The 25,838-nt window shown below is 39.9% G+C and overlaps 1 protein-coding gene and 1 pseudogene across 1 annotated transcript in view; both read right to left on the bottom strand.

The window, feature by feature from the left end:
- Nucleotides 1-231: 231 nt before the first annotated feature.
- LOC135364819 (phosphatidylinositol 4,5-bisphosphate 5-phosphatase A-like) lies at nucleotides 232-13,122 on the bottom strand (annotated as a pseudogene).
- Nucleotides 13,123-18,172: 5,050 nt separating this feature from the next.
- RGSL1 (regulator of G protein signaling like 1) overlaps nucleotides 18,173-25,838 on the bottom strand; it is a 134,843-nt gene continuing 127,177 nt past the window's right edge. Inside the window, exons 18-22 of the mRNA XM_064595523.1 lie at nucleotides 25,311-25,449; nucleotides 24,955-25,079; nucleotides 21,245-21,354; nucleotides 19,377-19,469; nucleotides 18,173-18,298 (exon numbers count right to left, since the gene is read on the bottom strand). Coding sequence (XP_064451593.1) covers nucleotides 18,228-18,298; nucleotides 19,377-19,469; nucleotides 21,245-21,354; nucleotides 24,955-25,079; nucleotides 25,311-25,449 — 538 coding nt within the window. The 3' untranslated portion in view covers nucleotides 18,173-18,227. The remainder of the gene's footprint in view (nucleotides 18,299-19,376; nucleotides 19,470-21,244; nucleotides 21,355-24,954; nucleotides 25,080-25,310; nucleotides 25,450-25,838) is intronic.

Here is a 25,838-nt window from a genome sequence, read left to right as displayed (position 1 = left end):
GGGGTCCCTGCTCGGCGGGAAGCCTGCTTCTCCCTCTCCCACTCCCTCTGCTTGTGTTCCCTCTTTCACTGTGTCTCTCTCTGTCAAATAAATAAAATCTTTAAAAAAACACAAAAAATAAAAAAACCTTAATTTTCCCTCCAAGAGATTCCAAGACATGGCTGAGTGACATGCTTTATCATGTGATAAATGGACTTGTGAAAATAAGTAGACAATGCACAAGAATGGTGGTGGTGGTGGTGGGCTGGGATTCATATTTATTCAACATGTGTCCAGTATTTTATTAGGCTGTTACATATTTTTTACGTTGACACAATCATCCTGAAAGATAGTTTTATTTCTCCATTTTACAGGTGGGGAAATGAGATGCAGAGCGTGTAAATGATCTGTCCAGGATCACACAGCTCGTAAGACCCAGAAACGGAACCCTATCTGGCTCAGAAGCCTATGGTTTTTCCTCTGTATACATTTCCCCTTCTCACTAGAGCTGGTTAGCAGTTACATAAACTGTAATTATCTGGCTAAGAATTACTTTTGCACAATGCTTTCCAGCCTACAGAATACTTGCATTCTTTCATTGAATCATCCTTGACATAATGCCAAGCTGGCTCCCTCCTTTAGTTCTTATAAAATTTGTTTATTGACTTTAATTAAGTGACCCCACTTAGAAGTATAAAGGTATTTATTAGAAAGTTTGAATTAGTCTATGAAGAAGATAGCAATTCCACAGGGGTATGTGGCATCACCATCCTGGCCACTTGAAGATGGTGACTGGACCCCAGGGTTCTGAAGTCACTGATATATGGAATATATTGTTTCACAGTATTACACTTCATTTTTTTTTTTTTATGCTGGAGAATTTAATTTCTAATTGATGACCTCCAGCATTGCAACCCCCCCACCCCATCTCAGATGGGGGCAGATAGGGCTTTGCTGATTGTCACAGTTGAGGTGCCAGGACTGAGTTTGGGGGACCCCACTTGGCCACCCCTGGCCAGGACAGAGTGGCAGGTGCGGATGAAGCCAAGCAGCAGCAAGAGGAACACAGGTGGGTTTGCAGGAGATCGGGGCACAGTGGCGGCCACCTGGGCCCATCCGCCCACCCACCCTCAGGGCCCCAGACCCCCTTCCTCCAGCCCCTGCCGGCCCTGGCTACTGGGGGCTGGGGCCTCCTGATTAGGTCCCCAGGAACGCCCCCCACCAGGGTCGACGGTCTCCAGGCGCAAGGCAGGCAGCAAGCCGAGGCTTCGAGGCACAGACGGTGGGAAGGCCCAGGGACCGGGCAGACCAGAGGGTCGCTCCTCATTACTGCCCTGGCTGCACCGTCATTGCTGCTGTCGGGGGCCACCCGGGGCAGGCGGCGGCTCCGGGGTGAGGGGCTGTGGCTGGCAGCGCGGCGGTCACGGGATGAGGGCCACAGGACAAGGCCAGGGAAGCGGGCCAGGCCTGGGCTGCCACTACGGTGTCTCTTGGGCTTGCCAGGGCTCGGGCTACTGGACTTGGGTGCGAGTAGCTCCAGGATACTGTCATCCTCATCCTTTGAACTGGCGCTTGAGCTGTCTATGCTGCTGCTGGCCGGCTCCGAGGTGGGCAGCGCGATCTGGAAGGGCTCAGTGACACCGATGAGGACACTGTGCGTGTGGCTTTAATAGCCCAGGATGAAATCTCCACGGCCCTCGGGCAGTGACTCCTCACTGATGGTCACCTGGTAGATGCTCCCATCCACATCCTCGTGTGTGGCTCACACATAAGCCACGTAGTCCTTGCAGTGCTGGAAACCCACCTGGGGTGAGAGGATTCGGATGGTGTCTCCTCTGTTTCACCGTATTACACTTCTCTTCATTTCTGCTCTAGACTGGAAGCCACCCCCCCAAGACCTCCTCTCTGTATGTACATCCTTATCCCCCCATGGCTGATTCAGGCAGCCCTTGTAGGCAGGTCAGTGGCCTTAAAAGCAGCTTCTTTCCCCACCCCAGAATTACAGACTGACTGGCGTTTCTCCTATGCCATTTAGAACAACATGAAAAACTAGTGAGTGGGAAATAAGGCAAAGAGTCCTCCCCCCAAAAAACACTGGTCTTACATACTGCTGTGCCAATATCCATGGCAGCAAAGAGTCTCCAGAGGGCAGAGTTTATTTGCCATTGTCCTTGAACTGTGTCTTCAGTTTGCTTCTCCAGTTTGGTGACCCAAGGTAAGGAAGAAATCATGGTCCTCCATGGTGAAGTTCTACTAGCCCCAAGGTGTGAATAGCAACCAACCTGCCTCTTTCCCAAGTTAGGTGGTGTCACGCCCATTCAGTGGATGCAACACAGATTCAGATATGTTCAATGATTTGCCCAATGACACAGCCAGGGCCAAGGCAGGTCAAGGCTGGGGTCCTTCCAGATTTCAGTCCAGATTCCAGTCCAGATTCTTGTATGTTCTTGGATGCGAAGTGAATTAAAAGCAAAACAAGACTTGTTGGGTGTTGGGTTTCTTTTTTTTTAAATAAGTAAGGTGAGTCAAAAATAACCAGAACAGAAATAAACTTGAGTTTTAAGATACAAATTAATTTTTAAAAAGAGTAATCAAATTTATTATAAGATGAATTGTTGTATCTTATAAGTCTAATTTGTATTATAATTCATATTATTGGATAAATAATACCATGAGAGCATCAGAAATTAAAAAAAACCACCCATACACTCATTATGATAACAAACTACTTTAATATTCCATATTCCACCTCACTTTATTTACATGCATGGAAGAGTTTGCATAACTGACATTCTATTGTATTGCTCTATTGTGATGCTGCTTTTTATTTTTTTATTTTTTATTAACATATAATGTATTATTTGTTTCAGGGGTACAGGTCTGTGATTCATCAGTCTTAGACAATTCACAGCGCTCACCATAGCACATACCCACCCCAATGTTCATCACCCAGCCACCCCATCCCACTCACCCCCCTCTACTTCAGCAACCCTCAGTTTGTTTCCTGAGATTAAGAGTCTCTTATGGTTTATCTCCCTCTCTGGTTTTGTTTTGTTTCATTTTTCCTCTCTTCCCCTATGATCCTCTGCCTTGTTTCTCAATTTCCACATATCAGTGAGATCATATGATAATTGTCTTTCTCTGATTGACTTATTTCACTTAGCATAATACCCTCTAGTTCCATCCATGTCATTGCAAATGACAAGATTCCATTTTTTGATGGCTGCATAATATTCCATTGTGTATATATGTACCACATCTTCTTTATCCATTCGTCTGTTGATGGACATCTAGGCTCTTTCCATAGTTTGGTTATTGTAGACATTGCTGCTATAAACATTGGGGTGCATGTGCCCCTTCGGATGTGATGCTGCTTTTTAAAAAACTTAATATATACAAGCATAGAGTCCCCCCCCAAAAATTGGTCTTATATACTGGTGAATATTGATTTATAGTATTTAAAATGACTGAATAATATTCTATCAATTATGTTATCAAAGATTGTTTAAACATCTTTTGACTTATTTTTATTTGCTTCCTTTTATTAATATGAATAACATTCCAAGAAGCTACTCTAAGCACATAACTTCATCCTTTTGCAAATAAAAAAATTATAGTTGTTGCTTGAAATATGTGAAATATGTGTCTAAATGTGTGTGTGTGTTTAATTTTAGTTCACTGAAGGAAAGTTAATTTAACTTAATTTTTTTGAAGATTTTATTTATTTATTCGTTAGAGAGAGAGAATAATCAGGGGGAGTAGCAGGCAGAGGGAGAAGCAGGCTCTCCACTGAGCAAGGAGCCCAATGCATGACTCAATCCCAGGACCCAGGGATCATGACCTGAGCTGAAGGCAGATGTTTAATGGAGTGAGCCAACTCGGGGTTCCAGGAAAGTTAATATTAGAAAAGAAGAAAGGAGACAATAGATACCACCTTGTAATCCCAACACTTAGAATAATTACTGTTAAACTTCTGGTATTATAAAGATGTATATTCTTTTGTTTTGTTTTTATTTATTTATTTGACACAGAGAGAGAGACACGAGAGAGGGAACACAAGCAGGGGGAGTAGGAGAGGGAGAAGCAGGCTTCCTGTGGAGCAGGGAGCCCGATGTGGGGCTCGATCCCAGGACCCTGGGATCATGACCTGAGCCAAAGGCAGACACTTAAATGACTGAGCCATCCAGGCACCCAAAAGATGCATATTCTTTATGTAGTTATCAAATAATATTTGGGACTCATATATATATATTATTAATAATAGCTTGAGTCATAGCATAATACTGCTTCTGTATCCACTTCCATTCATGAATATTTTCTCATTTTATTAAATATTTGTTTGTAGCCTGCACCATGATTTATTTAATTGCATCCTTCTTGTTGGACACTTAGTGGTTTTTTTTTTAATTCTCTATAGTAATGACACTACAATTATTTTGAAATTAGTCTTTGTAAATACCTATTATTAGTTCTTTAGAGTTAAATTTCTAGAATTGGAATAACTGATTTAAGGGTCTTCATATTTTTGTTTTATATTACCATATTGCTTTCCAGAAGAGTTGTACCACATAAACTTCTCCTTTTTCTATATGAGGGTGTCTTTTTTCCCCCAGGCTGGCAAGAAGAAGTTTCTTTATTTTAAAAAAAGAAGAAGAAACCCCCCCCCCAAATATCTCTGTCAATTTGGTAGGTAAAAAATAGACTCTCCTGTATAATTTGGATTTCTGTGACTACTCTGAAACCAAAAATTTATATCCTCCATTTGTGAATAATATTTTTATGTAAATGTTCATGTTATTTCTCCATTTAAAAAAATTTGAGCTGCTCACTTTTTGTCATTTTTAAGGAGTTCTTATATAGACTAATGATATTAATTCCTTTATCAAATATGTTCTATGCATTCCTCCATTTAAATTATATTTGAATTTTGTTTATGTAAAATTTTGATGAATAAAAACTTTAGATCTTTATGTATAACGATATATCATTATTTTTTTTCAGTTTTTTACCATAGTGTCATGCTTAGGAAGTCTTTCTCTTTCTGAGATTACATGACTTCACCTTGAATTTTCTTTATTCTATTTTTAAAAAACATTTATCTCCTTAATTTAACAGAAATACTTTTGGTATATGGCCTTGCTTCACTTAAGTTGTATGTATGTGTTGAAGGTGGTTAAAAATTTCCATGGACATTTATTAATGTAAGTTGCAAAAAAATTATTTTACCAACTATATGTATATATATACATATGTGCATATATATATACACATGTATGTATGTATATGTATGTATGTTATATATATATGTATGTATATATGCTTATCGTTTGTATATATAAATGCATTGAGGGACAACAATTATACAGAAGACAGGAGGGAGGAATTAGGACTATTTTGTGAGTATAGGGAACTTACACCACCCATGAAGTGGTATAGTATTATTTGAAAATAGACTTGAATTAGTTATAAATTTATATTGCAAACTTTTTAAAAAAGTTCAAAAAAGAAGTATAACTGATATGCTAAGAAAGAGGAGAAAATGAAATCAAGAAAATGAAATCATACAAAAAGCTCACTTAAACCATAAGAGACAGAAAGAGTGGATGACAAAGTAGAAATAAAGAACAAAGGCAATAAATAGAAAACAACAACAAATATCGTAGATAACAATCCACCTATATCAATAATCACTTTGAACATCAATCATCTAAATATAACAATTAAAATAAGAAATTGTCAAAGTGCATCAAAAAACAAGACCTAACTATATGTTGTCTATAAGAAACTTGCTTTAGATAAAAAACACATATAGATTATAAGTAAATGGATGGAGAAAAATACACCATGCTAACACTAATCAAAAGAAAGCAGGAGTAGCCATATTTCAGACATCACAGACTTCAAAGAAAGGAAAGTTATTAGGGATGAAGAAGGAAATTAAATAATGGCATTAAGGATCAGTTCTCCAAGAAGGTGTAACAATTTTTAACATGTGTGCACCTAACAACAGAGTGTCAAACTACAATTAACTACAAGGAGAAATAGATAATTCCACTATCGTAGTTGGAGACTTCACACCCCTATGTCAGAAATAAGCAGATTCAGGGCGCCTGGGTGGCTCAGTTGGTTAAGCAACTGCCTTCAGCTCAGGTCATGATCCTGGAGTCCCGGGATGGAGTCCCACATCAGGCTCCCTGCTCAGCAGGGAGTCTGCTTCTCCTCTGACCCTCCTCCCTCTCATGCTCTCTGTCTCTCTCTCATTGTCTCTCTCGCAAAAATAAATAAAAAAAATCTAAAAAAAGAAATAAGCAGATTCAGCAGGCATAAAATCAGCAAGAATACAGTTGGACTCAGTAATACTATCAATCAACTGGATATAATTGACATTTATAGACTACTTCAACCAACAGCAGCAGAACACTCTTTATGCTCAAGTTCACATGGAACATTTAGCAATATAGACCACATTTTGGGTCATAAAACACACCTTAACAAATTTAACAGAATAGAAATCATACAATGTGTACTTTCAGGCCACAGTGCATTGAAACTAGAAATCAGTAACAGAACGGTAACTGGAACATCCCCAAATACTTGGAGATAAAATAACATACTTCTAACAACACACAGGTCAAAGAAGAAAAATCAGAAAATATTTTAAAATATTTTTAACTAAATAAAAATCAAAATACAACTTATCAAAATCTATGAGATACTGTAAAAGCACCACTTAGATGAAAGATTATATCATTGAATGCATATGTTAAAAAATAAGAAAGACCTAAAATTAATAACCTAAGTTTCCACATTAGGAAACTGGAAAAAGAAAAGCAAACTAAATCTAAAGTAGGCATGAAAAAAATAAATAAGAACCAGAGCAGAAATCAATGAAACTGAAAACAAGAGATTAATAGGGAAAATCAATAAAATCAAAAGCTGATTCTTTGAAAAGATCAATAATATCAATAAACCTCTAGCCAGGCTACTAAGAAAAACAGAGAGGACAAAAATTATGAATATCATAAATGAAATAGAGGACATCATTACAGATCCCATGGACATTAAATGGATAATAAAGGAATACTATGAACAGCTCTAGATGACAACCTAGATGAAATGAACCAATTCCTTAAAATACACAATTTGCCAGTAATCACCTAAGAGGAAATAGACAATCTAAATAGACCTATATCTACTAAAGAAATTGGATCAATAATTAGTACACTTCCAAAAGAAAAATCATCAGGCCCAGATGGGTTCATTGGTAAATTCTATCAAATATTAAAGAAAGAAATTACACTAATTCTCTACAGTCTCTTTCAGAGAATAGAAACAGAGGGAATACTAACTCATTCTATGGGGTCAGCATTATCCTAATACCAAAATCAGACAAATGTATTACAAGAAAAAACAAATAATCAATATCTCTCTTGAACACAGATGCAAAAATCCTCAACAAAATAATAGCAAATCTAATCCAGTAATATATACAAAGTATTATATACCACAACCAAGTTGGATTTATCTCAGGTATACAAGGCTTGTTTAATATTCAAAAATCAGTTAATGTAATCAATTACATCAACTGACTAAAAAAGAAGAAAAAACTACGTGATTATATCAATAGAAGCAGAAAAAGTATTTGCAAAGTCCAATACCAATTCATGATAAAAATCCTCAGTAAACTAGGAATAGAGAACTTTTTCAACTTCATAAAGAATATCCACAAAAATGCTACAGCTAACATCTTACTTAGTAGTGAAAAACTTAAGCTTTCTCACTAGGATTAGAAACAAAGCATGGATGTTCCCTCTCACCAGTCCTTTTCAACATCATACTATAAGTTTTAGCTAATGCAATAAGAGAAGAACAGGAAATAAAAAGTATACATTTTGGGAAGGAAGAAATAAAGCTGTTTTGTTTGCAGATGACATAATTATCTATGTAGAAGACCCAAAGAATCAACAAAAAATCTGCTGGAATTAATAAGTAGTTAAAGCAAAGTTGCAGGGTACAAAGTTAATATACAAGCACCAATCATTTTCCTATATACCAGCAATGAACAAGTGGAATTTGAAATTAAAAGCACAATACCAATTACATTAGCACCCTCCAAAATGAAATTCTTAGATATAAATCTAACAAAATATGTGCAAGATCTATATTAGGAAAACTACAAAAATCTGTTGAATTAAATCAAAGAAAAAAGTAAATGGAGAGATATTCTGTTTGTGTATAGGAAGACTCAATATTATCAAGATGTCAATTCTCAACTTGATCTATATGTTAAATGTAAAGTCAATAAAAATTCCAGCAAGTTATTTTGTGGATATCAACAAAATTATTCTAAAGTTTATATGGAGAGCAAAAGACCCAGAATTGGCAATATAATATTTAAGGAGAAGAACAAAGTCAGAGGACTTAACTTCAAGACTTATAATAAAGCAACACTAATCAAGACAATGTGGTATTGGCAAAAGAACAGACAAATAGATCAGCAGAACAGACAAATTTATCAATAGATAAAACAAATAGATCAATTTTCAGAATAGAGAGTCCAGAAATAGACCCATATAAAGGACAAAGGAGCAAAGGCAATACAATAGGGCTAAGGTAGTCTTTTCAACAAATGGTGCTGGGACAACTGGAATCCATATGCAAAAAAATCAATGTAAGCCCAGACCTTACACCCTTCACAAAAATTTACTCAGAATATACTACAGATCTAAATTTAAAGTTAAAAATGATAAAATTCCTAGAAGAAAAACACAGGGGAAAACCTAGATGACCTTGGGTATGGCTATGACTTTTTAGATACAAAACCAAAGATATCAACCATGAAAGAAAAACTGATAAGCTGGTCCTCATTCAAATTAAACACTTCTGCTTTGTGAAAGACAGTATCATGAGAATGAGAAGAGAAGCCACAGACCAGGAACAAATATTTGGAAAAGACATATCTGATAAAGGATGTTCTCTAAAATTGTACAAAGAACTCTTAATTCAAAAATAAGGAATGAATAATTTAATTAAAAAATAGGCAAAAACTTTAATGGGAACCTCATCAAAGAAGATATACAGATAGACAAAAAGCATATGAATAGATGTTCCATATTATATGTCATAAGGGAAATACAAATTAAACAAGAACAAGACACTGCTACACACCTACTAGAATGGCCAAAATCTAGATCACTGACAACACTGAATGGTGGTGAGGATGTGGACCAACAGGAATTCTCATTCATTGTGGATGGGAATGCAAACTGGTACAGCCATTTTGGATGACAAAACTAAACATATTCTTACCATATGATCCAGCAGTCATGCCACTTGGTATTTGCCCAAAGGAACTGAAAACATGTCTACCCAAAAACCTGTACATGGATATTTACATCAGCTTTATTCATAATTACTAAAACTTGGAAACAACTAAGATGTCCTTCAGTAGGTGAATGGATAAACAGACTGGGACATCCAGGCAATTAACTATGATTCAATGCTAGAATGATATGATCTGTCAAGTCATGAAAAGACATGGAGGATCCTTAAATGCATTTTACTAAGTGAAAGAAGCCAATATAAAGAGGCTACATACTGTACGATTTCAATTATATGACATTCTGGAAAAGGCAAAACTATGGAGACAGTAAAAAGATCAGTGGTTGCCAGGGGTTATCAAGGGAGAAGAGATAAATAGGCAGAGCACAGAGGCTTTTTAGGGCAGTAAGAATACTCTGTATGATACAGTAATGATGGCATGTCATTATACATTAGTCCAGACCCTTTAGATGTACAACACCGAGAGTGAACTCTAATGTAAACTCTGGACTTTGGGTAATTATGATGTGTTAACGTAGTCTCATCAGTTGTAACAAATGTACCACTCTGGTGGTGGTGGTGGGGGTGCTGATAATGGGGGAGTTATGCATGTGTGTGGGGTAGGAGTATATGAGAAATCTTTGTACCTTTCCCCAATTTTGCCCTGAACTTAAACCTGCTCTAAAAATAAAGTCTTAATTAAGAAAATAATTTGATATAAGGATGGATTTTTATTCAACTATTACCAAATTCAGCTGCTATAGAAAGCAAGACATACCCATAATGCTGATTTTTGTTTTAAGATTATATAAGTCTCAGTGTTATTATGCTAAATGGAAAGATGCTTCATGTTCATGGATTGGATGACTTAATATTAAGATGGCAGTACTCCCCAAGTTGAACTGCAGATCACAAAAAATGTTCTAAAATTGTTTGTATTGATGACTGTACAACACTGTGAATATATTTTAAAAGATGTAAAATGTCATGTAGCTATTTCCTTTGATGATACCAAAAAACTGGATCTAGCCCAGAGAAGGCTGACTAGAATGACCAAGAAGACAAAGCCCTCTGTACTCATTCTCATTGCCTATTTTCTCTCCTTCAGCAGTAAAATGTATGTGGCACCTGTCAGTAGTTCTCAACCCTGGCTCTATGTTAGAATCACTTGGGCTCCATCCCAGACCAATTAAGTCAGAACCTTTGTGGGCCTAGGTTCAATCTTTTAAAAAATCTCCCAGGACTTCAGGTTTCTGATCCAGCATGTAAGGAGCTTAGAAGTCATCACCCCATTCTATCAATAAGTAAAAAAACTGAACAAACTAAAAAATCAACAAGCCTTCTTAGATCAAAGGAGGAAGATCACAGGGCAAACTGAAACAGACAGGTGAGTACAGAGAATCTCAACTTATCAGAGCAGAAACCCACCTCAGTGAGAACCAAAAATGGGGGAAGAAATTCAAGCTGCAACTGATAAATTGCTAGAGGTTCTGTAAGGACAAGTTGGGGATATAAAACAAAACAAAACAAAACAAAACAAAATCCAGGAGGACTCAATCACAGGGGCAGGACTCACAGTTTTGTGCATTTTACCTCCAGGAACTCTACCAGGTTCTCACAGTAAAGATCAGAGAAAAATCCCTTTGGGCTTCCAGGAGAGCAAGGCAAAAAGTAACCATTTTGAACACACCAGAGAATTCTGAGAAAGGCATGCCCACAAGAGAAACTATTTTACCAGATCTAACATATTGGGGTTTTATCAGAGTCTAACCAACCCAGGTGAAAGAAAAATAGCCAACTCCAGCTACTCTAGACTTCCATATGGGAGAAGGCAAATACACAAATCCAGCCTCCTCTGGCCATCCTGGACCACCTAAATGGGTAAAGATTAAAAAAAAAAAAAAAAAAAAAAGGAAAAACTGCTAAGCATTTGCAAAATTGACAGCCCAGCAGCACAGGCTCACTAAAAGCCTACGATCTAATCATGAGACTATGCAACCATACCTTGGATATATTGTAGATTCAATGCCAAACCACCACAATAATGTGAATAAAGTGAGTCAAGTGAATTTTTTTGTTCCCACTGCATATAAAATTTATGTTTGCACTATACTGTAAACTATTAAGTATGCAATAGCATTTTGTCTAAGAAACCAATGTCCATACCTTAATTAAAAAAATACATTATTGCTAAAAACGCTAACCATGATTGAAGCCTTCAGAGATTCATAAGCTTTTTGCTGGTAGAGGGTCTTGCCTCCATGTTGATGACTGCTGACTGATCAGGGTGGTGGCTGCTGAAGGCTGGGGTGGCTGCAGCAATTTCTTAAAATAAGACAACAGTGAAGTTTGTCACATCGATTGACTGTTTCACAAATGATTTCTCTGTAGCATGCAATACTGTTTGATAGCATTTTACCTACAGGAGAACTTCTTTCAAAATTGGAGTTGATTCTCTCAAAGCCTGCCATTGCTTTTTCAACTAAGTTTACACAATATTCTAAATCCTTGGTTGACATTTCAACAACCTTCACAGCATCTTCACTGGGAGTAGATTCCATCTCAAGAAACCACTTTCTTTGCTCATCCATAAGAAGCAGCTCCTCGGGGCGCCTGGGTGGCTCAGTCGTTAAGCGTCTGCCTTCAGCTCGGGTCATGATCCCAGGGTCCTGGGATGGAGTCCCACATTGGGCTCCCTGCTCCGCGGGAAGCCTGCTTCTCCCTCTCCCACTCCCGCTGCTTGTGTTCCCTCTCTTGCTGTCAAATAAATAAAATCTTTAAAAAAAAAAAAAAAAAGAAGCAGCTCCTCATCCATTCAAGTTTTACCATGAGATTGAAGCAATTCAGTCACATCTTCTGGCTCCACTTCCAATTCTAGTTCTCTTGCTATTTCTACCACATCTACCATTATTTCCTCTACTGAAGTCTTGAACTTCAAAGTCATCCATGACAGTTGAAATCAACTTCTTTTAAACTCATGATAATGTTGATATTTGGACCTCTTCCCATTAATCACAAATGTTCTTAATGTTCATTTGTGAATACTTTCCTGAAGGTTTTCAATTTACTTTGCCCAGATCCATCAGGGGAATCATAGCAGCTATAGCCTTAAGAAATGTAGTTCTTAAATAATAAGACTTGAAAGTCAAAATTACTCCTTAATCTATGGGCTGCAGAATAGATGTTGTGTTAGCAGGCATGAAAACAACATTAACGTCATTGTACATCTCCATCAGGACTCTTGGGTGGCCAGGTGTATTGTCAATGAGCAGTAATCTTTTAAAGGGAATAATTTTTTTTTTCTGAGCAATAGGTCTCAGTGGGCTTAAAATATTCAGTAAACTATGTTATAAAAAGATATGTTATCATCCAGGCTTTGTTGTTCCATTTATGGAGCGTAGGCAGAGTAGACTTAGCAAAATTCTTGAAGGCCCTAGAATTTTTGGAGTGGAAATTGAGTATTGATTTCAACTTAAATTCACCAGGTACTTTAGCCCTTAACAAATGAGCTTTGAAGCTAGGGTTTGACTTCTCTCTAGCTATGAAAGTTCTAGATGGCATCTTTCAATATAAGACTATTTTATCTACAATCAAAATCTGTTGTTTAGTGTGGTTACCTTCATTGATTATCATAGCTAGTTTTTCTGGATAACTTCCTGCAGCTTCTACATCAGCACTTGCTGCTTCACCTTGCACTGTTATGTTATGGAGATGGCTTCTTTCCTTAAGCCTCATGAACCAAACTCTGCTAGCTTCATACTTTTCTTCTGCAGCTTCCTCACCCTTCTCAGCCTTCATAAAATTGAAGACAGTCAGGGCCATGCTATGATTGGGCTTTGGCTTAACGGAGTGTTGTGGCTGGTTTGATCTTCTATCCAGACTACTGAAACTTTCCCTGTATCAGCAATAAGGCCATTTTACTTTTTTACCATTTGTGTGTTCATTGGGATAGCACTTTTAATTTCCTTTAAGAACTTTTCCTTTGTGTTCACAACTTGGCTAACTCTTTGCTACAAGAGGCCTAGCTTTCAGACTGTCTCAGCTTTTGACATGCCTTGCTCACTAAGCTTAATCATTTCTAGTGGGAAGACATGTGACTCTTCCTCCCACTTGAATATATAGAGGCCATTGTAGAGTTATTAATTGGCCTAATTTCAATATTGTTGTGTCTCAGGGAACAGGGAGACCTGAGGGGAGAGAGGCAGGGGAATAGCCACTTGGTAGAGCTGTTCTATCAAAATACATATGATACTTATGATTAAGTTTGCTGTCATATATGGGCAGTTTGTGCCTCCCCAAAACAATTATAATAATAACAACAACATCAAAAAGGCAAACAACTCAGTCTGGAGACAGAGCAAGCATCAGAAACAGATCAAGATATGGCAGGGATATTGGAATCATCAGACCACAAATTTAAAACCACTGTGCTAAGGGATCTAATGCAAAAAGTGGCCAAAAGACAAGAACAGATGGGTAATGTAAGCAGAGAGATGAATATTCTAAGAAAAAATAAAAAATAAATGCTAGAGATAAAAAAAAAAAAAAACTGAACAGAAATGAAGAATGCCTTTGATGGGCACATTAGTAGATCGCACATGGCTGAGAAAAAATCTGAGCTCAAGGTTTTGTCAATTGAAACCTCCAAAACTGAAAGGTAAAAAGAGAAGAAACTGGAAAAAGGGAAGAGAACATCCAATAACTGTGGGACAATTACAAATGGGAATACAAATTCATGTAATGGGAAAACCAGAAAAAGAAGAAAGGAAAAATATAAATATTTGAAGCAATAACGATTGAAAATTTCCCCAAATTAATGCTAGAAGCCAAGCCACAGATCCAGGAAGTTTAAAGAACACCAAGAATAACTGCCAAAAAACCCTACAATTAAGCACATCATATCCAAACTACAGAATATCAAAGATAAAGGAAAAAATCTTGAAAGAAGCCAGAGGAATAAAACACTTTAGGAGCAAAGATAAGAGTTACATCTTATTTCTCAGTAACCATGCAAGCAAGAGGCAAAAAGAGACTTCTCTACAGACCTCCATTAGTTCACCTGTAAAATAAATCTTGTGATTTCCATCCCAGCTCTCACATAGTAAATGGTCCATGAAGGGCCTTGGATATTTTAAAGTATCTGTTAGGGGCTCAGGAGGAAAAAAAAAAAATTTTACCTCTTATTAATAGTAGATTCATAGGACATAAAGAAATCCTCCAAGTGACTATGTAGAAATTACACAGAAATTCATGGGTTTGTGGATGTCCTGGCTAATCAATGCTCATGAACCACATGAAGAAAAGCATTCAGAATTTTTTCAGGATTTAACTCTTCAACTATGTCACTCCTGGTCAATCATTTCCTTCATGTTCCAGGAAATTTAGGGAAAAGGTAGAAAGAGGGGGAGCAACCAATGTCCTCTCTGCCAGCTTTGTGCCTGGCCCCATGCAGTGCACTTGGCCTACATTGTTCCAAGTTGGTTTTCAAACAAACCTTGGAGGTAGACATTAACATCTTTATTTTGCACTTGTTGGGACTCAACAAGGTTAAGTAATTTGCTGATGATTGCAAAGGTACTAAGCAGTGGAGATGGGACTTAAAACCAGCCTGCCTCATGGAAAAGCACGCGCTCATAGGAATGGCAGCCGGGCCTCCTGGCCTGGACTGTTGTTCAGGGGAGGGCCCATGTGTCAGAGCTTCTGGATGGGCCTGGCTGGTCCATGGTCTTAATCCAGAATGGGAAGTAATATTTCCATGAATTTCTTGAATTGAAAATGACCTTAAGAGCCTCTGGGGAGCAACATATTGTTTTCCTGTGCCCTTTCCTTTAAGAAGAGTGTGGGAGGCCCACCAATTGCGAATATGGACATCTTTTATTCTGGTTAATGATCTGCAGCTCTGGTTGAAGTATAGGGGTGAGGACTGGCACCCCGAGATACTACACACAAACTGCCCCTTCCTCTGCAGCAACACTTTGGACCAGTTGGAGGCTTTCAAAATGAAGGACAGACATCTTTTCACACTTTTGTAAAAAGAGGGAAGATTTTATGTCATTTCCTGACACATGCAGCTGGAAGGCTTCTGAAGATGGAAGGTGGAAGGTGGATCTCTGTCTCTCTTGCTGTTTTCCCCTGCCTCTTACTGTTACTGTTTAGTTTGAATGGGTTGTATGAACTTCCTCAAAAAAATAGAGAGTTCTTAAAGTATCAAGAGTTATTGGAACATAAAAAAAAATTCATAAGGAAAATTTGATATTTCTTCTTTAATGGGCTAGTCACAATTAGATTTGATTACTGATTTGATTTTTCTGGTAAACATCACGGTCTACACTAATTGTGAAGTCAGCATAATTAATTGGAAGGTCAGGGCAGGCATAAAGTGCACATTCTCTTTTTTCCTCTATATTCCCAAACCTAGCACTGTTCATTTACTCATGCAATCAGCATGTATTTATGGGGCAACTATTATCTGCATGTCACTATGCTAGGTATTGGAGGCATAAAGAAAAACAGAACATGGTCTCTGTCCTACAAAGGTTTATAGTTTAGTAGGTGAGGGATCTATATAAACAAGGATCTCCAAAGAGGGAGAAAAAGTGTTACAGAAGCAGAGGAAATGGTTGGAAAAGAGAGGAGACAACCAGGAGGTGTCACTGTTGCGATGTCTCTTATCACCAGGTGGAGTGGGAGAGGGAAGGACGTTTTACACTATGTTGCTGGGGAATGGAAGGCATGAGGAAGAGAGGCAAGAGATGAATCTGGAAATCCAGATTCAGCCAAATTGTCAGTGGTCTTATATAATATGTCATTAAGGAGTTGAGGCTTTTTCAGTCAGGCAAAGAAAGGTTGATAGCCAGCAAGGAAACAAAACCTCAGTGCTACAACTACAAGTACTGAATTCTGCCAACCACCTGAATGAGCAAGGGGATGGATTCACCCCCAGAGCCTCCAGAGACGAATGCAGTTCTGCACACCTGACATTAACCTGATGAGTCCCAGGTCAGACTTCTGACCTACAGCACCGTAAGATAGTAATTTTGTGTTGTTTATTGGTAATTTGTTATGTTAGCTAGAACACTAATACTAGAGGAGGCCAGCATCCTTCCCTGGCCTTTTCCTTTGATGCCAGTGACCCTCATGGGCCTATTGTTTGGACTTCTCTTCCTCCCTTCTAATATTTTCTAAGATAGACCCAGGACCCAAATATAATTACAAGGGGAAAGAAAAAGTTTAAAACAAAGATTGCATTTGTTGGTCTGTGGGCCAATGTTGCCCACAGCCAAGTTTTGTTTGACTTGCATAGTATTATAAAAAGAATTTCATGTTCTTTTTCTCTTTTCCTTTTTGCCTTTTCTCTCTCTCCTCCTCTCTCTCCCTCCCTTTCTTCTTTTTCTTTCTTTCCTTATTTTTGTCTTAAGTTAGGAAGCTCTGGCCACCCTGAGGGTGACCATGGGATGAGAACTAGCCAAAGATTCAGAAGTGGTGTGTTCTGGTCCAGACTCTGCCACTTACTACCTGGTGATCTGGGGAAAGCCACTTACCTTCTGTGTGTGTCAGTTTCTTTATCTGTTTAAAAATAAGTAATTTTTAACAGGGTTGTGAGGATTTCCTAAGAATGGATGTGAGTCATTGTCCAAATGGGAGATCCTAGCATTAAGATCCCATCTGTTTACTGTTGATAAAAACAGCACCTTGTTTACTAGAGTGTTTAATGCCATCTACATACATTTGTCATGGGATTCTTTGACAACCATGAGTCAGAGATTTGCTCAAGGCCATGCAGCTCCAGAGTGAATTAAGGACTCAGGTCTTTTGACTCCAAGAGTTAGGTGATCTGGTACATGCCCATTGTGGAAAGACCATCTCTGACAGGACCCCCAGGATCAAGGAGGGTAGAGGTGCTTCTGTTCATGCTCTCTGCTCACATCTTATCCACTGAAGTCCCATCCTACCATGTCTGGGCTGACATCCCATTGAGCCTGACTTGACTACTTTTTCTCCTTTTTGGTGCCAGGTAATTTTGTTCTGAAGGAAGAGAGAAGAGTGGCCAGTTATTAGAATGGCAATGAGGTAACTGGCATACTCTGCTGGTTTGTTGCTGTCATTCCCTTTAGGAATGGCAGTGGTCCAAACTAAAACCCTTTGACCTCAGGATAGAGCTCCTTGCATTCTTATTCTCACCTTCCTCTCTAAGAACTGTTAACCCCTGAAGCTATGCATTGTCTTTCTGTACAAAGAACTCCAAAGTTCTTGCCTTCCAGGCACCAGCACAGGCAAGTGATACTGGGGCAGCTCTAAATTCCTGTTGGCCTTATAGAAGGTCTGAGAAGATGGGATGGCTGGTGAGGAAACCAGGCCTTCTAGTCACGGAGCCTCCTATCTATAACCTTGACTTTCAAGCAGCTCTTTGGCCCAGTTGTGTTTTCCATGACTTCCTGGGGATTTTCTCAGAGCCCTAACTTAGCATTAATTCCACTTTGGTGGTTGTACAGAAGTGAATTAGGCTGAATCAGATTTTGACAGGCTCAAGTCCTTTTTGCTTTTATTGCCAATATCCTGCCCAGTAGAACAATTCTTCTTCTTCCCATTTTATGCACCTTACCTTGAAGGCTGGAGTATTAGGGAGGCTGGTAATAAAACATCATCTAAGGTACTCTTCCCACAGCAATAATGTTCTCCTGGAAGGTGGGTCAGGGGATCCAACTTCCTAAAAGTGCCTGTCTTAGTTGGGATACCCACAGAGAAACCCTTCCCTAACTATCTTGACTATAGGACTCTCTGGAAGAAGCAAGCTCAACTTCTTGGTTTCCATATGCTAAGGAGTGTCAGGATGTGGAGCTAGGTCTCTGGGAAGTTTCTCCCCCATCTCCCATTGTACACTTGGACAAAGCAGCTCTGAACTGAGGAAGAGGACTTCTGACTCATGTCTACCCTAGGATAGGACAAAGCTGCGTGGTGGAGAGCACATGTCTTGATGGGGTAAGGTTGCTAGATGAAGCTAAAGATAAATATAGAGAAGCACTGCCTCAGAACTCAGGGCACAGGCACTCACTGGAGGGCCTCCAGCCCAGGAAGGCCATCCCAGAACAGCTTCCAGGGAAACACCTTCAGGGAAGGAGTTGGGAAATGGAAGGTGAAGCAGTGATGCTCCAGGGACATTAAGGAGACCTGGTTTGAATGCTGCAAAACTTTTGGTCTTAGGAGACATTTTATCTGGATGCAAAGGTCATGATGCCAACCCCATAGACCCAGGGAAGTAACATAAGGAGATTAAGCCAGATGAACACTAGAATCACAGAACTTTAGGGCTGTTTGGACCCTATGGATCATGGGCAATATTCCATAGTGTCCTTCCCCATTAAGCAATGAGGGGACATATGCAAATGGGCAGAAGAGGCAAGCTGGCATTTTATGTCTATAAGCAGTAGAGAGAAGCAGTATCTCCAACCTGGAAATAGAAGTGAACAATTGGTATAGAAAAAAAAAAAAAAAAAAGCTTGTCAGGAGAGACCATGTGGCAACCAAGGCAACTTTAATACTTGGAAGTGGGATTAACTCCTTGAGGCTGAAGATGGGGGAGAAAAAGGATATAACATGGCTCAAATATGGGAGGCTAGGACAAGAGTGTTTATTACAGGGATAAGACGATCAGTAGCAGGCACTTCCAGGAAGCAGGAGGTATGGGGTAGAGGTCCTGTTCAAGCCAGCAGGTGCTCTCAGAGGGAGGGGAAAATAACAATTGGGACGTTATGATTGTCTCTTCACAAAGATCACACACCACACACAGATAAGCCAGCAGAGATACAGAGAAACTTAAGGCACCTGCCTTCAAGGGGCTATAAAAGAATTAGGAAGATAGAATTATTCAGATGAGAGTTGTGCTCAGAGCCCCAGAAAGACAGTCAGGAGACCTGCTTCTCATCCCATCTCTGCCACTCACATGCTGTGTGGTTTGGAGCAAATCGCTTCACATTTTGGGGACCTCAGTCTCCTTGTGGTCAATAAGGAGATTGGCCAAACTGGATTAGAGTCACCATCTAAGTAGTTAGATCAGTGGGATTCCAACTCCAACTCACAATTTTGAACTGGACTTGTTACTACTTCTCGCTGTTGAGGCCGAAACCACTCAATACCTCTGAGTAAGGTGAATCTTAAGATGGCATGGTCTCCTGGAGAAGAAGGAGAGGGAGTATTAAAATCCCTTATAACACCCAACAAAATAAATGTTTATATGTAAGCAAGGAAGTTCTTGACAATATTCCCTGGAGTATAGGTTGTTAATGATAGACATTATCTAAATCCAGACCTCTGTATTTGAGGTCAGGGGTCTGGGGTGGAAAGAGGAGAAGCAAGATGCTCAAGGTCCCTCAGCTCATACACAGTGACTCTTCAGGCCAGGGACCCAAGTGCCCTGACCCCTTAATTTAGGGCATCCTGTTACCCTCTTCCAATTTCAGACACCAGAAAAGATTTGGGGATTTACTTCCCTGGAGCTCAGCAATAGGAAATGAGCCAAAGGTGGAAGCTCTTTGGTTGCCACTAAGGGACATGTTCTTGCTCTTCTGAGTATCATTTGCCCACCCTGCCTGCTCACTCCCCTTTCCTTTCCCTCTTATTATGCCCCACCTCCACCCCTCCACCCTCACCCCAAATAAGCCCTTTGTACCCCCAGGGACACTTTTCCCCACATACTGCAAAGACTGCTGATTTCTGTCTACTGGTATGACATTTTACAAGGCAGAGACAAGGATAATGAGCAACATTCATTGACCATTGGGGCCGCTGTAGCCAGGGAGGTAGAGGATTTATTTCCTACTTAAGTGAGGAACCTCTCAGAGGGGCAGGAACTTAGCTCTACAACCAGCCAGAGCTGCTTCTCCCACTGTTCATGCAAGCTAGGGATGGGTTAAGTTTCAAAGGCCTCATTTGTATTCCCCAAAGGGAGTGGGATACCTGTTTGTGAGGAGGCTGGAAGGGGGGCAGGGTTAAGTATCTGTAAAAATGGACATGAGAACTGCACAGGTTTGAGCTAAAACCATGGAATATTCAGTTCTCTCACAGGACAATTCTCTGGTGTCTTTAAGACTCCCGTCTTATCTCCAAATTTTGTTCTGATGCTGGTACTGTTTTCAGACTCACAGACCTGTTCTCTTTGGTTCTCAGAACCTTCACTGCAGTGACATCCAGCCTTGCCCTCTCAAGGCATTGCTCTGTGCACCCTCCTCCCTCTCTTTAAAATTTCCTTTTGCTTAAGTATTGATTTCAGTGCAGATATTAAGAAAGGGATTGAGTTCAACTGCTCTGCTAAGAAAACATATGTCTGTATATGTTTTCAAACATATCTATTTGCTTATTTATAAATATATTAATAATATACAACATATGAATAACATATTAAGAATATAATAATAAATATGTAAATCTCTCATAATCACACCATACAGAGATAATCCTATTAACAATTTATTTCTGAAATTTTCCCATGCTCTCATAAAAATTATATATATGCATAAAGATATATATATATATTTACCACATTAAAATCATACCCTACATCCACTTTTTAATTTTCTCACAACACTATAAAACAGATGCTTTTCAAATGGTAGGATTTCTGGAGATAGTTGGAACAGGGGGCTTCTTAAATAGCAGTAAAGCAAGTCACCACCTCCATTTACCCACCACATGGACCATGACCTACATCCTGAGGCTATTGAGAGGTACTGCTGGGGAGTGTGGTACATGGGTGGGATACCCTTTTGCTGGTACTGATATTAACAGATAAAACACACTTCAATGCTTCTCTGAGAGCGAAGTTAATGAGATGCCCACCCCTCCAGGAAATATCCTCTATGAAGTCTTAAGTTGGTCCTTTGGACCCTTGCTTTCCCTTCATGAGTCTCATTTGCTAGAGAATGGGGCTATAGGTCATGGTAGAGCTTACCTCCACTCCAAGGAGAATACTTGTGCATGGGCTTAGGAGAAGTTTGTTTATCCTTGTATGTCTTCCCCCTGTACTGGAAGTAAGAGCGGGTTGCCTTCCAGGAACAAAACCTGTGAGAAGATTGGCTTCTGGTCACATGGAGAAAGCTACCAGCTGAGGAGGCTGGAACACTGAGCATAGGGCAACTGGGTCAAGACCACTCCTCACAGAGAGTGGAGTGTCCAATAGAGAAGAGGAAAGATTTGGCCTTGGAGTTCTGCCTGTCAGGGGCCCTTCTTCTGAGCCCTCTCTGTGTCTAGGCCTAGCTCCACTGAGGACCTGGTATGGACAGTATGTTGGGATTCCCTTCTGGAACCAGTGAATGGAGTCTGTAAAGAATCTGCTATATCCAGGTTTGAGGAGGGGTCAATCTCTCTGATGCTTGCTTGAGCATCAGACTATGAGCTCCCCACTTAACTTCACCTGGTGCAGCCAGAGTGTCTGACTGGTTTCCTCCCAGGTCCCAATCCCTGGTTTTATCCTGTCCCTTACCGAAGGTCGTGACACCGTCATCACATTCCCAGCAGCCCTTTCCCTGGAGTAGACCCCTGCTCCTCACATGAACTTGCATTCATATACCCACTGCAACCTGAGAACTGTTGCTCCCTGGAATCGCTCACAACACTCTTCATCTCTTCCTCCCTGGCCCCTAACGCCTTGCTGTCCCTGAGCCTACCCTTGCATTGGACCCTTTGGAGGTTGGTCTTGGCTAAGATTGGATTTATTTTCTATCTTGCCTTTGCTCTGATGGTCTTAACGGGGTGCCCTCTTTCCCTTCTCCAAGGGGCATTCTATTTGATCACAGTTGGTTTCTCTCATTCCACTTGCTATGGACCTGGTTTCTAATCCTGGTTTTACCACTTCCAAGTGATCCTAGGTGTCTCTTACCCCTTTTGAACCTCAATTCACTCATCTATAAAATAGGGATAATAACACTTTGCCTCACCCACCTCATAGGGCTGTTGAGAGGTTCATCTGGGATAACATATGTAGACACAGTTTGTGCAATATAACACTCTTTATATAGGAGTATATAGGAAAGTAAGTGAAGAACCAGTTGCATAAAGATTAGGGATTCAAAGCCTCCCTGAAGCACTCCTATACTTCCTAAATAGGTATGAGGCAGTGCTGAGCACTGATTCAAGCCAGATGTAGCATGCATTTCTCAGGGGTTTTTGATTCTCTAGAAAGTTTCAGGACAAATTTCTATTTAATCCTGATTGGTAGAACTAGAATCAAGTTTAGACTTGGTGCTAGATAACAATTGGTGTTCAAAGGATAAACCGGTTATCTTGAACCTTGATTTTTAATTCTTTCAATCCTGTATTAAATAATTCATTATCGTAGAGATTTTATTTTTTTTTAAATGGAACTGAGTTATATTTATTTATATATTTTCTTCCAAATTTTTATTTAAATTCTAATTAGCTAACTTATAGTGTAATATTGGTTTCAGGAGTAGAGTTTAGTAATTCATCACTTACATATAATACCCAGTGCTCATCATAACAAGTGCTCTCCTTAATATCAATCACTTATTTAGCCCATCCCCCACCCACTTCCTTCCATCAACCCTCAGTTTGTTCTCTATCATTAAGAGTCTCTTATGGTTTGCCTCCCCTCTCTCCTTCTCTCTTTTCTTCCCCTTCCCAAACATTCATCTGTTTTATTTCCTAAATTCCACATATGAGTGAAATCACATGGTATTTGTCTTTCTCCGACTGACTTATTTTGCTTAGCATAATACACTCTAGCTCCATCCACGTTGTTGCAAATGACAAGATCTCATTCTTTTTGATGGCTTAGTAGTGTTCCATTGCATATATATACCACATCTTCTTTATCCATTCATTAATTGATGGACACTTGGGCTCTTTCCTAGTTTGGCTGTTGTTGATCATGCTGCTATAAACATTGGGGTGCATGTATCCCTTTACATCTGTATTTTTGTATCCTTTGGGTAAATACCTAGTAGTTCAATTGCTGGGTTGTAGGGTAGTTCTAGTTTCATAGAGATTTTAAAATAAAGGTTGGAGATTGGTAAGCAACCTTTATCCTTCTCTTCTAATAAAGTAACATTTATGCATGTATGTGTATGTGGGGGGGAGGGCGTCCCCTAAGAGCTGGAATCACATCATAATCTAAATATCCTAATTAGCCCTGTCTTGGAACATTTCAGCCGGTTGTCCTCTGGTCACTGTCATACAGGGCACTGTCATTCACTCTGTGGAAGGTGTAAGCTGGCGCTACAGTGCACTATAAGAGTCAATAACCATCTGGGAGAACCTGGGCCAGTGTCTCAACCCAAACCTTGACAGGCTAGGTTAGAAACCAGTGAGCCACAGGTTGCATTTGTCCTGCAGATATTTTGTTTGTTTCATTTTTGCTCTTGGGCCTTCATAATTTCCTCACCATGTTTTAGTTTTGAGTTAGCTGCCACATTTGCCACTTTAACATTGGGAGATATGACATAAAAACCTAAATTTCTGGGGCACCTGGGTGGCTCAGTTGGTTGAGTGATGGACTCTTGGTTTTGGCTCAGGTCATGATCTCATGGGTCATGAGATGGATTCCAGTGTCTGGCTCTGTGCCCAGCGGGGAGTCTGCTTGAAGATTCTCTCCCTCTCCACCTCCCTGCACTCACTCTCTCTCTCTCAAATAAATAAGTCTTTAACAACAAAAGAAACTCCTAAATTTCTAAGCTCCTCTTGAAAATGGAAGTGTCTAGCAACTGTGCCTCTTATGGTAATTATGGGATTTGGACATAACAGAATAAAACTCTTCTGTCTTACTGTCTGAGTGAAGCTCCTTAAGCACAAGTACAGTTGTGTTAACCTTGACAGAATTTCTTCCCAGGTAGCTATGGTCCATACTCATTCTTTTTTTTTTTTTTAATTTTTTTCTTATTTATTTTTTTATTCTTATGTTAATCCCCATACATTACATCATTAGTTTTAGATGAAGTGTTCCATGATTCATTGTTTGTGCATAACACCCAGTGCTCCATGCAGAATGTGCCCTCCTCAATACCCACCACCAGGCTAACCCATCCTCCCACCCCCCTCCCCTCTAGAACCCTCAGTTTGTTTTTCAGGGTCCATCGTCTCTCATGGTTCGTCTACCCCTCCGATTCCCCCCCCTTCATTCTTCCCCTCCTGCTACCTTCTTCTTCCTCTTCTTTTTTTTTTTCTTAACATATATTGCATTATTTGTTTCAGAGGTACAGATCTGAGATTCAACAGTCTTGCACAATTCCTCCCCAGTGTTTATCACCCAGTCACCCCATCCCTCCCACCCCACCCCCCACTCCAACAACACTCAGTTTGGTCCATACTCATTCTTAAGTGAGGAACCTATGCCTAAGAAAACTAACATCTTAAAAAAAAAGAAAAAAAGAAAAAGAAAATTAACATCCTTTTTCCAAACAAGCACAGGGGAGGTGGGGGTCTGGCACTCTGATCCTCAGTCTTAATTGGCCTTCCATCCTCTGATTCAGTTTCAGCGTGGGAGTGTGAGGGATGGAGTGTATCAAGTAGGATAAGAATACACCATTGTAGTTCCCAACAGACTGGGAACTGTGAAGCAGAGGGCTAGAAGAAGACAGAAGACTCTCTAGAAAGTCAAATGTGTTTTCCTGCTCTCATGGTCCTTGGGCAAGGGGAAATAGTTACCTTTTCCAGAAGTACATAATGACAGGGAAGAGAGACATGATAGTCCCGTGGAAGATGTTCCGATCTAGGTGGCCCTCTGCAATGGCAGCAAGGATGGCATCCTTCTGGGATTCAGAGATGTTCACCTACCCATAGAGTGGGAGCCTGTTACTGGCAGAGGCTCCAGGGAAGACAGAAAACCTCTCTTGACCCCCAGGACTTATAAGACCACCCCCTCCCCAGAAGGCAGCAGCTTTTCATGCAACTGCTAAGTAAAGGACATCTGGTTGACCCAAGACTTAGGAGGTGCTTTCAGAGTTCTTGTGGAAGAAATGCTTCTTGGCAAAAGCCCAGAGAGGAGTGGGAATCCCCTTTACCCTCAGCCTTGGAGGGATTTCAGAATGCAGGTAGAGCTTTAGGATGATGTTAATTTTGGACCTCATTAGGACCACATCATTCTCGTTGTATGCCCGGTTGGCTTGCAGCACCTGAGCTGAACTCACCAAATCATTAAATCTAAAAAGAAGCAGTAAGTAGGAAATCAGCGAGGAGAAGATAAAAGCAGCAGCTAAGTAGGGCAGCCAGCCCAGACCCATTTCTGACCTAAAAATGACAGGGCCAATCCTGGGCCAGGTTGCAACTTAGTTCATTCAATCATAATGCCTCCATAGGCAAATACAAATTGAGCACCTACCACATGTCAGGTAATATGCTAAGTACTTCTTCAAGTGTATTTCTTTACCATAAACTCCCTTATGCATCTCATCCTGCCTCCATCCTGACCTCTGTACCAGTTTTGCCTCTGAAGACTTTAAGGACTAAGGGTTATCTTGCTCTTTCTTTCCTCTCCTGTGCTGATGCTCTCACAATTACAACCACTCTTTGAAGCTGCATATTACTTAATT

The sequence above is a fragment of the Mirounga angustirostris genome, unplaced genomic scaffold (genome assembly GCF_029215605.1).
Source record: "Mirounga angustirostris isolate CCGP_5_RB_7025 unplaced genomic scaffold, mMirAng1.0.hap1 SCAF_6, whole genome shotgun sequence".
Classification (NCBI taxonomy): Eukaryota; Metazoa; Chordata; class Mammalia; order Carnivora; family Phocidae; genus Mirounga; species Mirounga angustirostris.
This window is presented reverse-complemented; position numbering and strand designations above follow the sequence as displayed.